The 17,363-nt window shown below is 42.6% G+C and overlaps 1 protein-coding gene across 4 annotated transcripts in view; it reads left to right on the top strand.

The window, feature by feature from the left end:
- Positions 1–13,619, top strand: part of HNF1B (HNF1 homeobox B) — a 61,986-nt gene extending 48,367 nt beyond the window's left edge. For 3 of the 4 annotated variants that reach the window (XM_038375720.2, XM_038375717.2, XM_043499265.1), the window contains 4 exons: positions 431–563; positions 1,198–1,389; positions 4,172–4,290; positions 10,968–13,619. In XM_038375720.2, the coding sequence (XP_038231648.1) occupies positions 431–563; positions 1,198–1,389; positions 4,172–4,290; positions 10,968–10,988 (465 nt within the window). In that variant the 3' untranslated portion in view covers positions 10,989–13,619. Of the gene's footprint in view, positions 1–430; positions 564–1,197; positions 1,406–4,171; positions 4,291–10,967 lie in introns of all 4 variants that reach the window. The other variant, XM_038375718.2, reaches the window with a different exon arrangement.
- The last annotated feature ends 3,744 nt before the right edge of the window (positions 13,620–17,363 follow it).

Raw genomic sequence — 17,363 nt, 5'->3', positions numbered from 1 at the left:
CTTGAGGATCCAAAATTTAGGATCTGGTAGACTGATGGGAGCAGTGGAAGCAGGTTTCCTGAAATGCCTCTCTTTTTTGCTGTTGTGGGTTATTTAACTATTTGTGCTGCAGTAGCATCTAGGAGCCCAGTCATGGATCAGGACCTCATCGTACTAGGCGCTGTACAAACATAGAACAAAAAGAGAGTTCCTTCTCCAGAGAGCTTCCAACTGATGTAAACTGTGGAGTCCCCCCGACTGACTGGGTCACTTTCCATGAGATGATTTTGCTTGTCTTTTCTGTGAAACGGCCTCATCATGCATGAAGGGAGTCATTTCTGTATGGCTGGCCCTAGCCAAAGTCACTTTCGTTTGTCTAGGAGCTGTTTTGTCACCCAGCTCCTGTCCATTGCACCTCTGACGTCTGTTGTCCCTTTTGGTTTCTTGACAGATCTCTGTTTCAGGAGGTGGGCTGCCCCCTGTAAGTACCCTGACCAATATCCACAGCTTGCCCCATCACAACCCACAACAGTCCCAGAACCTCATCATGACACCGCTCTCTGGCGTCATGGCAATCGCGCAAAGTAAGTGCCTCACCGCGCTCTAGTTTCAATACACTCCTGTTGATGGGGCTTTTATCCCCTTGGCTGGTATGTTTAGAAGCAGTATGTGAGTAACTTCCGTTCTGCAGCTTTGAATTCCCCCTCCTCTGTAGTTCCAGTTGGGTACAGTAACGTTCTTCGCTCCCAGCACTAGTGCACTTTGTGGTCTTGCCATGTGCTATGGTGTTTCACCACCAAGTTCAGAGGGGAAGGGAAGCAGTGGCTCTGTGTCATGAGTGAAATCCTGGCCCTGTTGAAGTCAGTGGGAGTTTTGCCATTAAATTCAATGGGTCCAGGATTTCACCCAGTGTGTTTAGGGCCTGATCTGACCAGCTGCTCTAGGCATAAACTATGAGGAACTCCATTGAGAGCTGTGAAAACAGATGTATTTGAGAGGGGGATAAAACCCTTTGATTTTCTATTACTAGGGTTTACTGCAAACCCTGCTGTACTGCAGAGAGAAGCAGACAGTATAAGCACAACCCTTGTGGGTATCTTCAATGTATGAAGATAACATTCATCTCGATTTTTATTCCACTGCAGCAGCTGTCTCTGTTTCCGATTCCACCTGCACTGAAATCTTGACATGTTGTTTCGTTCTCTTCTGTTCTCATAGGTCTAAATACTTCCCAGGCGCAGAGCGTCCCTGTTATCAACAGTGTTGCTGGAAGTCTGGCAGCTTTACAACCAGTCCAGTTTTCCCAGCAGCTACATAGTCCTCATCAACAGCCACTCATGCAGCAGTCGCCCAGCCATATGACACAGCAACCTTTTATGGCCACAGTGACTCAGCTGCAGAATTCACACAGTAAGGAACTTGTCAGGTATTTGTTGAGGCCTGAAGGGAAGGATTTAGCTGCATTATAATTGCAAATTGTCATAAATACATTTTGAATTACCTTTGCTTTCTCCCCTCCCTGCCTTCTCCACCCCTTCAGTTAGTTGGTTCTAACTCATGACCTGGGTCATCTCCTCCTGCAGGTGTTAGGACATTCCCTTTCCAAAGTAGATTGATTCATAGGGGAATCTCAGACTCTCCAGCCCTAAAACAGTCAGATAAAAAGGCTGCACTATGGAAAAATTTTTAATCCCAGAGAGCATCAGGGGAATGAAAACTTCACCTTTCAGGACTATGTGAGAACGCAAAGAGGAAATTACTCAGCTTTCATCAGAGGGAGCCAACACAGGGCAATTAATGCTGCCTACTCCCCATTGTTACACCCCTCCCGTCTTACCCTTCCATAGTACATGTATTTGCTCCTCTTTTAGAATACAGAGTGCACCTTCTGTCTGCATAAACTTATTCCTCATCCCCAGTCTGCAAATGCAGGAGCCAAATTCTGCTCTCGATCACAGGTGTAAATTCAGAATAATGTCAGCGGAGTTATTCTGGATTTACACAAGAGCAGAATTTCGTTGATGATCTTTTGTTTGTGTCCCCATAGCGCCTGTGCTTGCCTGCAGTGTGCTATTCAAGGAAATTTTGAGTTCTTCTCTAACTGCAATTGATAGGCCCACCCTTTTAAGGTGCACTCAACATGATCATTGGAGTTAGGGGGCCAGGCAGGTGTTGAAAAATAAACAGGTTTAGATCTGTGGACATTTGGGCAGGCAACAGACGATAATTTTTTCCATATGGCTGTATTTATTGGCATGGACTTTCAAAGAGAGTCAGTAAATGTCCGGTTTCAGAGTAGCAGCCGTGTTAATCTGTATTCGCAAAAAGAAAAGGAGTGTCCATAAGATTTAGGTGCCTAACTCCCTTATTCTCCTTGACAATCCCAAACATTTCCTTTTACTTCTTATGGTCTTTTCACTTTGGGGAGGAAGTTAGAACATAGGTATGTGGGGGAGGATGAACTACCTGTATGTTCTTCAGATGATGCCTTTGTTTTTATGTCTGTTGATGTTTTTTTAGTTGAGTTTTTCTCATATTACATTTCTATGAACAATTTTCAGATTGTGCCCAATTCATTTACACTCTCATGATCATTTAAAAAAACAACAATGTTATGACGTAGATTAGAGTTAGAAATCTTGTGTGTCCAGGGTTTCCTTCCCCAAATTATTGGGAATCATGTTCTGCAAGATGCTTAAATTGACAATGCAGTTGAGATGCCTAACTGCATAATATAAGTGAATCGCAATTTTACTATTCTCCAAGACCCCAGTCTAATTGTAAACTAATGTATGCTCCCATTATGTTTATTACATTTTCAGGTGTAGTTTACCTGTAGTTTACATGTTCTCAGGCTTAAGAACAAATCTTTTAAAACATCCTTGCCTAGGTGATAAAAAGTCAGTAAGCAGGCTGGCCTGGTCCTTGTGACTAACAAGGTGTTTTGCCAAATGGAACACATGGCCTTTACTCCTGGCTTTTAGTTTTTCCAAGCAGGCAGGGGCCTCATGTAACTAAAGAATAAGTCTTTGGCCAACTGAGGAGTAGCAGAGACTGTGAGGGGAAGACTCTTCCAATTCTTCTTGGCCAGCAGGTTGGTGAATATAACATAGATCCTCGAACTGAGGTTTGACAGCAGCAGCAGATGGAGTATCTTGCGAAACACTAAAGCTGGTCAGAAAAGGAGGTGTGGTGTATGTATGTTTTCCACAGAAAATTTGGATTTTCTGCAAAATATTTTGTCCAAAAACTAAAATAGTTAGATTGTGAAATACCACTGTGGTGCCTCATGGGAGCTGTAATTCAGGAATCTTGTGCATCCATTCCTCTCTCCGCTAGGGTCCCTGGTTAGACTGCATCTCCCAAGATGCATCATTGTCTCTTCTTGATGAGAAGAGGTAGTACCTCATGGCAGTTATATGGTAGTAGTGCACTATGGGAGATGAAGTTTGTCTGGGGAGACCAGCCATAGAGAAGAATTAAAGCATGAGGAACCTGAAATACAATTCCCATGAGGCACTGCAACAGCATTTCATAACTGAAATATTTCAGTTTTGGGGAATACCATTATTTGATAAAAAATACAAAATTTCTTCAGAAAGCAGACATTTTTTGCAAAAAACCCAATTTTCTATCAAACAGTTTTTGACAAGCCCTTCAAAACAACCAACCAGGGTTAAGAATTATTTTTACCTTTTTTCTGTCTGAGGAGAACAGGATGGGAAGTTGCTTCACACTTTTCAGTTGGACAAGGAGCTTGCTTCTTAATGATCATGAGGCATTCCAATTCCCAGTCAGCCTGGTAAACAAAACTCCCATTGACTTCGTCTAGGATATTTTCCAGCGCTGCCTCCAGTGCTCTTGTCCAGCACTCCTACTCATTGTCTTGCTTGTACATTTGGTTCTCCAGTAGAGAACCTTTTCTGGCCTCCCAGAAAGTGGTTTGAGGGTCTACAGCTGTTGGATCAAACCAGGCCATTTTAATCTTTAATCTCTCCACATGCTGCTGCAGAGAAATCAGGTGGATTCTCCAGACCTCTAAGGAGGATGCAGAGCACTCCTCCTTATTTGTTTTTACAAAAAACCCCCCCCACAAATATGCTGAAAACCTTTTGGCTTGACTGCTTTGCATCTGCATGAAGACTGTAGTTGGCATTTATATGATTGCTGTCTGTCCTCTTCATTTTCATAGTGTATGCACACAAGCAGGAGCCTCCCCAGTATTCCCACACTTCCCGGTTTCCATCAGCCATGGTGGTCACAGATACCAGCAGCATCAGTACATTAACCAATATGTCTTCCAATAAACAGGTAATGGCGCATACTGGGAAATTGGGATAGGATTCTCTCAGTGTGAATGGTTCAGGGTGTACTTCCCTGGTACGCCTGCTACTGCTAATGGGAGTTTAAGTTAATACATTTGGTGGTGAATAGACCCCAGTGTCGGCTTCTCAGTTCCACTGTTCTAAGAGTGATATTCAGGGACCACATCAGAATTCACAAAAACTGATCCAAAGGCCTGTGTGTTGCTGTTTGTGGATAGTGTTGGATATTCAGCCCTAAATACCAGGATGACCGGCGCATAATATAAACCACAGTAGCTGAATGTTTTGCATGGAAATTAATGGGTGGTCTCAGGATTGTTCATAGTGCACAAGTGTCCATGTTGGTAACTGCCATTCTTAATGGCAGACTCAAAGGAGAGGGCACAGCGTGAATGGGCTGTGGAGAGTGAGCTATTTACCTACCTCTATATGTGATACCAGAGCAGAGTTAAGGCATGTTGGCAGATCCGTGTAGGGGAAATCTTGTCCTCGCATGGCTTGGGCTGTGCCTATTCAGTGTATATATGGAGGACTTCATTCCATTCTCCAGAGCTCTCAGCCCAACACCTGTCACCCATTGTGAATCCAGTTCATTTTCTTCTTAAAACCTGACCTCAAAAATGACTAGCATGAAGATGTAACACCAAGCTGTGCTGATTTATTATGACTTGTTTTAAAAAGCATAAGGTAGGTGTCAAGGTTCCTTCCCCACTCTGAACTCTAGAGTACAGATGTGGGGATCTGCATGAAAAACCCCCTAAGCTTATTCTTACCAGCTTAAGTTAAAAACTTCCTCAATATACAAACTTTGCCTTGTCCTTGAATCCTATGCTGCCACCATCAAGCATGTTAAACAAAGAACAGGGAAAGAGCCCACTTGGAGACGTCTTCCCCCCAAAATATCCCTCTAAGCCCTACACCCCCTTTCCTGGGGAAGACTTGATAAAAATCCTCACCAATTTGCATAGGTGAACACAGACCCAAACCCTTGGATCTTAAGAACAATGAAAAAGTAATCAGGAACTTAAAAGAAGAATTTTAATTAAAGAAAAAGTAAAAGAATCACCTCTGTAAAATCAGGATGGTGAATACCTTACAGGGTAATCAGATTCAAAACATAGAGAATCCCTCTAGGCAAAACCTTAAGTTACAAAAAGACACAAAAACAGGAATATACATTCCATTCAGCACAGCTATTTTACCAGCCATTAAACAAAAGGAAATCTAACGCGTTTCTAGCTAGATTGCTTACTAACTTTTTACAGGAGTTCTGAAGAGCATTCCTGATCTGTTCCCGGCAAAAGCATCACACAGACAGACAGACCCTTTGTTCCCCCCCCCCCGCTCCAGCTTTGAAAGTATCTTGTCTCCTCATTGGTCATTTTGGTCAGGTGCCAGCGAAGTTATCTTAGCTTCTTAACACTTTACAGGTGAAAGGGTTTTGCCTCTGGCCAGGAGGGATTTTATAGCACTGTGGACAGAAAGGTGGTTACCCTTCCCTTTATATTTATGACAGTAGGTGAGGGTAATACCTTTTATTGGACCAACTGCTGGTGGTGAAAGAGCTACACAGAGTTCTTCTACAGGTCTAGGAAAGATACTCAGAGTGTCACAGCTAAATATAAGATGGAACAGATTGTTTAGCATAAGTAGTTAACGCATAGATTCTAAGACCATGTAAGATGAAGTGGCCCATTAACACCCTTGTAGTCATAGGATAAAGAGGGAGATTAGTGGGTTACAGATTGTTGTAATAAGTCATAAATCCCGTGTCTTTATGAAGACCATGATTTTTAGTGTCTAGCAGAGTTATGAATTCAAGCTCCCAGGTTTGTCTTTTGAAGGTGGTGTGCAGAGCCTTTGTTAAGTGCAGCAAAATCAAAGGACAAGTTCATCTCTGTCATAACTCCATCAAAGTCAATTTAACTTCCTTGAAACAAAATGACTTTTTGCTGTTTTGTTGTCATTCAAGGCTTACTGAAAATGACAATGAATGATTATATTGAGAGACCGGCTCTAAACTGCAAGCGAGACAAGCCAGTGTAACTGTCAGTCATTGGAGTTACACTAAATGTACATGAGTGGAAATGAGATCAGAATCTGGGGACAGATCCTCAGCTTGTGTGTATCAGCACTGAAATTATTGGGTCAAATCCCCAGCTGGTAAAAACTGTCACAACTCCATTGAAGTCAATAGAGCTATGCTGATTTATACCAGCTGTGAATCTGGTCCCCAGCCCCCAAACCTTTATTGGAATCACACCAGATTTACATCAGTGAAGGTGAATCAGGCCCTACATTTTTAGTGTCCAGATCAGACAATAGCCCCTTTCAAAAAAAAAAAAAAGTGCTCTGGGGACTGTGGGAAATATGTGGCCCTTATTGATTACTAGATAAATAGGAGACAACCTTGAACTTGTATTCAGATAAACTTCTTTTTGCTAAGCTCTCACGGTGGGAAGAGAAAAATCTTGCAACAAATGCACAGCAAATAATGTTTGGAATTGCTGCCCAGGTTCATTTTCACTGATGCCCTTAAAGTTTCCCTGCGAGGATGGCAAAGGGAAGGTTCTGCCACTATTAAAAATGAGAAGAAGAAACAGGATTGTGTAAGACCGAGTACAATGACCCAGACACACAGCTGGTGTAAACTGATGCAACTCCATTGGAGTCAGTGGGCCAGATCCCCAGTGGGTGTGATTTGGCGGCACTCCTTTGAAGACAAAGGAGATACACTTATGCCAGCTGACGATCTGGCCCCGGGTGTGGGACCCGCCACAGAACCTTTCTCTCACAAAATGGAAGGTGAAAGTGTAATTCCAAATTCTGCTGCCCCTGCGACTCCTGTCAGGTTTCCCACTCTTTGTAGTGTGCAGGGAAAACATTTATCTGTGCCCACAAATCTCAATCAGTCGGGCAATCAGGCGCATCAGCACTCCTAGGGAATACCATTTCCTTTGAAAGGCTTTATCAATCCATCTGGTGTGCGCTCAGCCCTAACTTCTCTCTTGATTAATTATCCTGGCTTACCCCTAGTTGACTTTGATGCTTGCCTGTTGAAACAAGCCCTCTGAATACAGGAAATGTTCTTTTAATCAAAATAGTGCACGATGCTACCCGCTAGGCCTGTCATGGAGCCTAATAGGCTTATGCCCTTCGTTGGAGAGAATGATCAGCTACCTTGAAGCATGGCTGGCCAAGATAATCAAGCCACTCTTCCCCCTCCCCACTATTTTACTTGAATTTTTTTAATGTACTCTTGTTTTATCCCATGCAAACAAGTGCTGACCATAATAAGCAAATACCATGTTACTCAACCATAGCACCTGATCAGGCAAATTGTACTGAGCATAGAATGAAATTTCTCCATGGGCACAGGCCTGGCACCAGGCAAGTGAACCACTTAAGTCCCATTTTAAGTCCGCAAGATTAGGGCTAGAGTGGGAGTTGAATGATGCAAGGGTCTGTGCATTGGAATAAATTTCACCCTCAACAGTCCCAAAGCTCATTAGTAAGTGTCCGGGCCCAAGTATGCATAGATCGGCCTGCTTTTCTATGATCCATTCTGCAAGCACCGTTTGACCTTTGGGGCAAAGGCAAGAAATAATTTTCATCTTAAATATCATTGAATTTTTTTTTTCATTGCAACCTACTGTTTTTAGCAAGAGGAGAGCAGAATTCTGAAGAGAAGACATTAAGGAACTATTCTAAAATCCAGGGAAGTCAGTGGGAGCCTTTCCCTAGATGGGGGCTTTGGATCAGCCCCTAGGACATCAGCAGATCATTTAACTGATTTATGCTCTAATTTGAGACGACAAAAAAAGAGTCAGAAGGCTTTGTTTAATAAAAAGGTTTTTGTTTCCCGATCTCATACATGTCATTTCACAGTGATCCTTTTACCCCCATCCTCAAACTGGTTGCTAACTAGAGTTTTGCTCTGAGTGTCCAGAAGGACATGGGTGCTGATGTTGAAAGCATAATGCTAGTGGTTCCAATGGTAAAGTTCTGTGCCAAGCCTTGTGCAGGTAGACACACTCACCTTAAATGCACAAGACCCAGGGCTAAAATAGCTTCATATCCAGCCACAGCTGAATGCATAAGACAGCATGGCCAGTTACTCATTGCACATATACAGCGATGAGCATTAAAATAAAACCTTCATCTTCAAAACGTACATCTCCTTGGGTTGAGGCCTGTTGCTAGAACCGTCAGTAGGAGGAACCTTATGCACTTGAGCAGATTGACCATCCCAGCTAATAGGATAGTGGCACATACAAGCGGTGGCTTAAATAGGTCAACGTAGGAGGAGGACCCTACCATTTTCTTTGAAACTCCTGTTGTGGTGGCGTTGTGTAGTGAAGAAGGGCATTCTAGTATCTTATGAAAATGGGCTGCTGCAAGAGGAAGAGAATGGGTGCAAAAGAAGAAATGTATCTGGAAGGAGTTCAGCATGTGTGTGGAGGAGGATGAGAAGAGGGTGTGCCTCAGATGGTCTTCACTCCCATTCTTAAATAGGTAAATGCCACTGTGTAGACTTGGTCAGGATGGAAAATCTGTATTGATTGACAGACCAATAAAAATGGGGGGGCTAGGGTGCTCCTTCCTCAGGAAAGTCTGAAATGCCCAATGCAAATTCCTGTATGTATATGAGTTTGAGACATTTCGAAGGAGAGATTTCATGCTAAGCCTATCCATGATTCATCTTCCCTCTCCTAGCCTTTCACAGGATCCTTCCAGCGGAGCAAAAGTGGATGGGGCTTATCTATGTAGCTGGGTGGTAGGCTTTACTCTCTGACCTATACTGTGGCTCTCCCGCTTCTGCCATATGGGTCAGTTGCTGTGCTCTATCCCCATCCTGCTGGGAAGCAGGAAGAGGAGCACAGCCGGTGTCTCTGGCTCAACAGAGAAGAATGCTGCCTTAAGCGGTTAAGCTGCCCCTTTGGGCTGGGCTCACTAGCACCACACTGCTGATCTCTTATCAGATGGTTGTTTAGACTTGGAAGGGGTAAATAATTCCCAATTCCTTTGACAACACTTAAGGCTGAGCCACCATTTTATTGCATTAGCAAACATCTGATAGTCAAGGCCCATCCCTAATGACATGTCATAGAGGCCTCCCAGTGGCTCCTTATCTCCCTGTTATGATGTTTGTTGTTGTTCACTGAATCTACAAGGTCACTCCAGGCTTTCTCATTCTCCACTCAAAATCTGAAAATTGAAGAACCGAGTAGGCGAGATGGGAGGGGGTGGAGAGTGAAGGATCATGGAACCTACAGGTGGAAAATAATTGACCAATGAGGGACACCAAGGGCTCATCTCTGTCCCTCCTGCAGTTGTTCAAGTGGTTCTCAGTGTATGCTCTCACCTCTCTCCCTCCTTTGGAGCCTCTGTTGAAATGCCGCATGCACCTTGTTAGGAGTGGGGCTGGGGAGGTGAGGAGGGAAGAGAGAGAATGAACCGAGCAGACAAGAAAAGAAATGCAGAGGGGCATGTTGTACACCGTGTCTTCTCTCTAGTCAGTGCTGGTGAGATTGGAGTCCTCCGTGTAGCCACCACACAGCAGAAGCAGCAGCAAGGCAAGCATCTCCTATGCTCCCCAGTAGTCTCAACTCTCATCAGGAGAGACCACCTCTAGGTGCAAGAAGTGAGTCCCACTACCCATTTTCTGCTGAGAGTGCTAGCAAGGTACTACCAGTTGCGTGGATGATGTGAAGTGGACACCTGCCTAGTAGGCATGGAGGCCCAGCAAGCTAGGAGCCTAAATACTTGTGTGGATCTGGGATTGAGATCCTCAACTCATTTTACATAGGTCACGAAAAAGCCATCAGAGGGTCATAACTCCTGGCCTGTATGTAACATGAGCTGCCCCCGCCCAAGCAACTTTTAACTCGTGTGACTGCATTTACTCAGCAGATCTCCATACGCTTGGCTGATCTTGACAACATTGAAAAGGCGAATGCACTGATCTTGGAACAATTTCTCCCATAGGCTGGGCACACACAGGCCCTTTTTTTGCAACATCTGGCGTGAAAACTATTTTCCCACTGCGTTCCCCATTGCAACTCTTGAGACCTTGGGCATGATCCAACACCTATTGACTTCAGTGGGAGTTGGATTAGGTCCCGATGAGTGTTCTTAACTACCAAGTCAACTGACAGGATTGGACCCAGTGTACTGGTTGCATAAAAATCTTCTAAGAGCTATGGGGCCAACCTTGGAGTATTTCCCTTTGAATTCATTGGGGCTAATGGGAATTAGTATAAACAGGACTGATCTCGATGATCCAGAGCTTTTAGGGAACTAACTTTCATTCATTCCAAGGAGAGTTGGGTCCCTGAATACTTTTGAGGATCTTAGCACAATAAATGGACCTACTGGGATGTGTAGAATACTAGCAGAAATCCGTGGCGCTGAGGCTGCTCGGCACATTGGAGCCCTGGTTCAGGACAGAATGTTCTGCTCCTGTAATATTATGGAAGGAAAGGCAGCATACGAATTACTGTCTATATCACTCTGAACATTTTATGAACACCTGAATGGTCCTGGAAGCTCAATCCCAAGTGTCATAAAATCATCCAGGTCCAATGACTCCACCTCTGCACATTGCAACATTTTTTTTTTGTATGCTCTCTAACTCATGCATCCTGCTTCTTTCCCTCCCAGTGTCCCCTGCAAGCCTGGTGATGTTCCACACCTCACTTATTCTGCACCTAGCAACAGGAACTTATTTTCCACAACATCAACATCCAACGAAGTCCGAGGGGTGTTGCCATAGCGAAGCTCAGCCAGCTTGTCTAGTGCCATAGCGAGAAGCCCATTAACCTGAAAAAGAGCTGGCGCTTCAAGACTAATTGCCATCCTTCTGTGACTTGACAGGACCGAAGTGCCTACTCCCAGAGACTGTGCTTTTCCATTTCCTTCATGCAGTATTTCCAAGAGAGGTTTTGAGGATTTTAAGTATTTGCCTTTGAGAGGGCATTGGCTCTCATGAGAAAATAAGAACAAAATGTACTGATGACTGACAGAAGAGGAAGACGAAGATCAAAACTATTTAAGTTATATTCCTTCACCAAATGGACTGATGAGACTTGGAGCAGTTACTTGGAGTTTGGAAGAAGGAATTGCATGTGCTGTTGAACTGAGCCAATTAAACTGTAAATATAGATAAACTTCTCTCCGATCCTTCCATCTCCATCTATACATAGAGAGTTCTATTAAAGAAGTAAATTTTGTCCAATGGATGTAAACTACTGTAATTAAGTGCAATTTCCCCACCTGTATATATTGCCAACATTTTTCTTATTTCTCTTTTTGTAAAGGTCAGAACTGAAGGTTTTTCTTTCTTTTTCTTTCTTTAAATGAACAAAATCATGAGGAAACACCTGGGCCTAGTAAATTGTGCGGACAGACATAAGCTCATCCTTTGTACAGCTGTTACTAAAGGCTGACAAATCGTGGTTTGGTCAATAATCCAGACAAATATGAACCCAAATTTAGTGAAGGAACAGGAATGAAATACATAACCCAACGTCTGGTTACCCAGCAACCATGAAATGCACCATTCATCTGGTGGCTACTGCCAATATACAGAGCTCAAAAATTTCTGATATTCCCTGACATGTAGGCATTTTGAGTGAGAATGTTTAGGGGCAAGGGAAGAGGGAATTAAAACATGTGGACTGCTTTGGGAGTTTTCAGCTTACAGGTGTGGGCAGTTTTCAAATGAGCCTGTAGCATTTGCTGCTATGTACCTGAATGGGCTGGTAACAACACTTTTTAGTGAGAACTTTCTATAGCTCTGAAGGGTTTTGGAGAAATCCTGATCTACTTTGGAGCTGGGGGGAAGAGTGAGAAGTGAAATTCCAATATCACCTCCGGAAGAGGGAAGGGGTTTGTTGCCTAATATCACCTGGTCTCCTGCCCAATAAAAACTATTAATATAAGCCACTTATCTTACATTCAAGCCTTGTTAACTTTCCCTTTACAATTAACAAGCCAAGGCCATAGTTCTGATGCCACTTCCTAGCCTGTTGCTGGCTTTCCCTCCTCTGCAATTGGATAAAATATCTCTAGTGCCAGGAGTGTGAGTGTTTCATGCTGACAGCCAGATACCCATTGTCACAAAGAGCCTCATTGTCATACCATGACTCAGAGTGAGTAGTGTCTTGCTCAACAAGTAATGCCTTTGAATTCAGTAGGACTATGCATAGTGTGAGGTACTACTTAGTCCAATATGGATAAAGGTATCACAATCTGGCCCTAAACCAGAAATGTACATGCTGGAAAATGACCATAAAGGGGCTGTGATGGCTTTGAGTGCATATCTCCATTGCTACCCATTGATGCACTGGCACAGCTACTGTATTCGGCTGTTCTTTACTTGTTGGCTGTAGAGGTATTTGAGAAAGTTATTTCCTGGAAGAGGGGAGAATTATTAAGCTAAAGGTCCATTTTAAGAGGTGTGTAGCTAACAAATTTTTTATCTTCCCATTCCAAATTCATTTCAACTGAAGACTGGAGTCTAATCCTGCTTCCTTTGAAATACATAACAAAACTTTCCTTAACATTGGAGGGACCAGAATTAAGGCCTTTGACAAGGAGACCAACTGATCAACTAGTAGCCAGCAGGGGAGCGCACGAATAACTATTTCCTCTGGATCCTCCTCACTCCACGTTTGGAGATACTGGAACTTTTCTCCATCCTGCTAACCACTCTAGAATGTAAATCAGACAGCTAGTATCTCCCCAGCTTGTAGCTACTATAGGAAAAAAAGGATACAGGGCCAGACCCTCAGCTGATTGTAAATCAGCGTACTTCTATTGAAGTCATTGGAGCGACACTGATTTACACTAGCTAAGGATCTGGTGTAAAATTTTCAAAAGTGCCTAAATCCCATTTTCAAAGGGACTTAGGGACCTGCATCTTGTTTACTTGCAATGAGACGTAGGGTCCTAAATGCCTAAGTCACTTGAAAATTGGACAGGCTCCTAAACCATTTAGACCCTTCTGAAAGGTTTTTTACCTGGTGCCTTAATTCCAAACTCCATGAGCAGTTAAAAAGGGTAAACCTCATTAGAGTCTTCCTATGAACAGAATGATCAATACTAAATATAAAAGCAGCAGATTCTCTTTTTGGGGCAGGGACCATCTTTTACTTTTGTGTTTGTACAATGCCGAGCACAATGGGGTCCCAATCCTCATTGGGATGAGTAAGAATTACTGGGTGACAAGTAATAAATCATTATGAACTGGAAAGCCATCTTTGGAATGAAATTTATTCTGATGTATACTATAATTAAATACCATTTCTTCTGGCTCACTGTTGGTGTGTGATGTATATCTGAGGCACAGGTAATATTGCATTAATATCCTCATCCCTTCATTGACAAAAACAAGATGAATTTAAATGTTTGCAAAGTAATTCTAGAGTAGACCTGTCATAAGTACAAGGTGAGTGCTTGTTACTGCCATACTGCAGATGTTGATTCAACAGGCTGTGTGGAAAGCAGAATGAGTTTTCTCATCAAAGAATAAAGCTAAATGTTTTCCTCGCTCTTGAAACATTGATCTTGATTTCCAATTGGCCAGATTTAATAAATCAAATATTTCATATTACTATCATAGATTTAATCTGAAAAAGAAATGAGCTCCAGAAATAACATTTTATTCTGGATTGCCAACAGCCCAAAGTTTGGGGGTGTTTATATCTGGGATTTGGATTCACTCCATTATAAAGACAGGGGCCATTTACAAAGTCCAGTTCAGAATTCAAAATTAGAGCACCCTTGTCTGAAATTTTGGGGCCATATCTCTAGTGGATTGAACCTGGAGCTGGAAGTCGGGGAACTAAAGTTCTAATACCAGCTATGGCACTAACTGTGTTGACATTATTCTACCAAGGCTTGTACCTCAACCATCAACTGACTGTGATATGTAACTATAATCATTAAGTAAGTCACTTAGGATGTAACATTCAAAAGGGTAGACAAAGAGCTCCCATCAACTGGGGGATGCTCAGCGCTTTTGAAAATCAAGATAATCTCTCTGACTCATTTACCCCATCTATAAAATGGGGTAAAGGACACTTACCTTTGTAAAATTCTTTGAGGTCTTTGATTGCAAAGTGCTATATAGATGCAGAGTATTGCTGTTTTATTAAATCCTGCTCTTTGTCAAATGAACAACTACAAGAGTATTGAAGCACAAAAAGGAGGAGCTTCAGGCCCAGATCCTCAAAGGTGTATTAGGCTCCTAATTTTCTAATTAAGGGCCTAACCAACTTTGCGGATCTGGGCTTCAGTGTTTTGGGTTAATCTGCATCGGTATCTTAGTTTGGGCACTTATCTGAAATTTGTCTGTCTGAACCTGTTTGTTCAAGAATATCCGGCTTAAAATCTTGGGGCAATGGCTTTCTTGTGTCCCTTGGTTCTAGCTGGAGCAGAAACACCTATACAAGGAGAACTTTTCTTGTGAAATGTCAGTATTTCTGCATCCTCTCCAGCCAGTAGTTGGAAGCATAAAACTGAAAGTAATTAACAAGCACCAAAACTATAAGAGTCTAAATGACAGTGATCAAACAGTTCTTTAATTAATAAAGCTTTGGGAAAAGATTCAGCTCAGTTTAAGTGCAGCTGTTTGCAGTTCCTTGGATACCAATCCCTCTCCCTTCAGCTGAACTGAATTCGACAATGAATTTTCGACAGTTTCATGCTATGTACTAAAAAGAAAAGGAGTACTTTTGGCACCTTAGAGACTAACAAATTTATTTGAGCATTAGCTTTTGTGATGCATCCGATGAAGTGAGCTATAGCTCACGAAAGTTTATGCTCAAATAAATTTGTTAGTCTCTAAGGTGCATCCGATGAAGTGAGCTGTAGCTCACGAAAGCTCATGCTCAAATAAATGTGTTAGTCTCTACGGTGCCACAAGTACTCTTTTCTTTTTGCGAATACAGACTAATACGGCTGCTATTCTGAAACATGCTATGTACTGCTGATGAAACAGTCTGAACTTTACTCTTAAATATTAGCAATTTCACAATGCATTTGGGCTAAGCTTCAGCTAATTTCATACAACTCACAAAAGATCACGTTCAGATCCTGTTATTAATGCTGACTGGTATCTTACTCCATGAGTGTCCCCACTGAAGTTTATAGGCCAGATCCTGGGGGGGTGTAAATCAACATGGTTCCACTGAAGTCAATGGAATTATGCCAGTTTACACCATTTAAACCAGCTGAAGCTCTGGCTTAATGGTACACCACATGGAGTAATATACTACCCAGCATTAGTAGTAAGAGAATCTGGCCCTAAATAACTTGCTATGTCTTATCTGATGCTTTGGGCAGAATGCTACTTTTTGTTTTGCATCCCATGTTGTCTCACTTCTGAACCACCTTTAAAACCGTTCTAGAATGATGATTTTTTTTAAAAAAAGAATGATTTCTGTTTTTCAAATACACTGTTATTTGAAGTGCCCATTTCCTACTTTCCCCAAATGAAAACCATACCCTAGAGAAAGGGGAAGAAGAGAGGGTAAATGAGAATCTCCGGGACAGACGCCTGGCAAGATGGAGATTACTAGATGTGAGGACCTCAGAAACATAATAAATACTACAAGGCAGATAAGAAAGTGAAAGGACACAAGGGTGAGAAGATATGGGTGGAAAATGCAGTCAAGCCAGGGAAGCATTTATATCCAAGCCAAACATTTACCAGTCTCTCTGAAAGGGGGAAAACCAAGATGGTGGCTGAAAATTCAAATAACTCAGCATTTATTGGAGGCAACAGTAAGCAATACCATACAAGATACAGGCCGTGATCCTGCATGCAGGCAGACCTCGGCACCATGCAGAGCCCCACTAAAGTCAATGGGGCATTGTGTGGGTGCAAGAATGAGCTTGGGCACAGCCATTGCCAGGATTAAAGCCTCCTGATATTGATGTAGCAGAAGTGGTAAGAGACAGAAAATCCGAGTTTAGATCAGAGCTGATTCTGAGTTCCTGTGTGTCAGCAAGTCTAGGAATCATCAGCAAGACAGAAGCCTCAGTTAAGCGAGGAGTCTCCTCGCTTTCATTTGCTAGAAAGACACAGCATTACGCAGCCTTGGGACTCTTCTCCCACCCTATGTCTGTCTTGTCTGTTGTTCCTGTAAGCTCTTCTGGGCAAGGACTGTCTCTTACGTGTTTTTACAGCACCTAGGGGTCTTGTCTGAGACCTGAGGTTCTGCAGTAATACAAATAATAACCAGCTATGGAATTTCATGAAAGATTATTTACTTCCTGGCATATATTTATGAAGGCTGCAACTATAATAGTTCTGACTTAATTAGATTGTTAATATAGTGAACACTATTGTTAAGATTAATAACTAAAACATTTCCCCTCTTCATGAAATGATTCAAAGAGGCTTCTCCACCCTAGAAACGTTCATTGGCCAATCTATCTCCTTTTATAGAGTCATTCTGTATAACATACCATCACTTGCAGCCCACACAGTCTGTGGTGGCATGGGGAGGGGGGCAAGGGGGCTGAGAGCCAAAGATCATGAAGTGAACGGGAGCCTTTGCGTTGACTTCAGTGGGGGCATTGGATCAGACCTTAGGCCACATGTGCCTAAGTGCTTTCCTGAATCGGTGCTTAAGTGAGACAGTATTCTGCTCTGTCACAAAAGACTCACTGAGCTCATTCATGCAGCTGGTTTAGATCATATTGGGTCTGCAATCACTTAATGAGCAAATATGAGGATTCTCAGGTTGCATCTACAGGAATGAGATTGTACTTTTTTGTGATAACTAGTGCTATATGTACCACATCCCAAAAGGCTACCAGCCACCCGGACTACCTTGCAGGCACTGAACTCATCTATGATCGACAAAATTTACACGGGTGCAACTCATCACAGAATTTGTGCCATTCTTTCTAATGTGACCATTTTATTAATTATTCCTAAATAACAGTAAGTGAGGGCAGCGGAAGGAGAACAAACCTAAAATACACAAGATATTACAGTACCAAAATTAATAATGCAAAAGCAATACATGCCACTTTTCAGTCACT

The sequence above is a fragment of the Dermochelys coriacea genome, chromosome 17, assembly GCF_009764565.3.
Source record: "Dermochelys coriacea isolate rDerCor1 chromosome 17, rDerCor1.pri.v4, whole genome shotgun sequence".
NCBI classification, from domain to species: Eukaryota; Metazoa; Chordata; order Testudines; family Dermochelyidae; genus Dermochelys; species Dermochelys coriacea.
The sequence above is the reverse complement of the archived record's forward strand: the minus strand, read 5'-3'. Positions and strand labels throughout refer to the sequence as shown.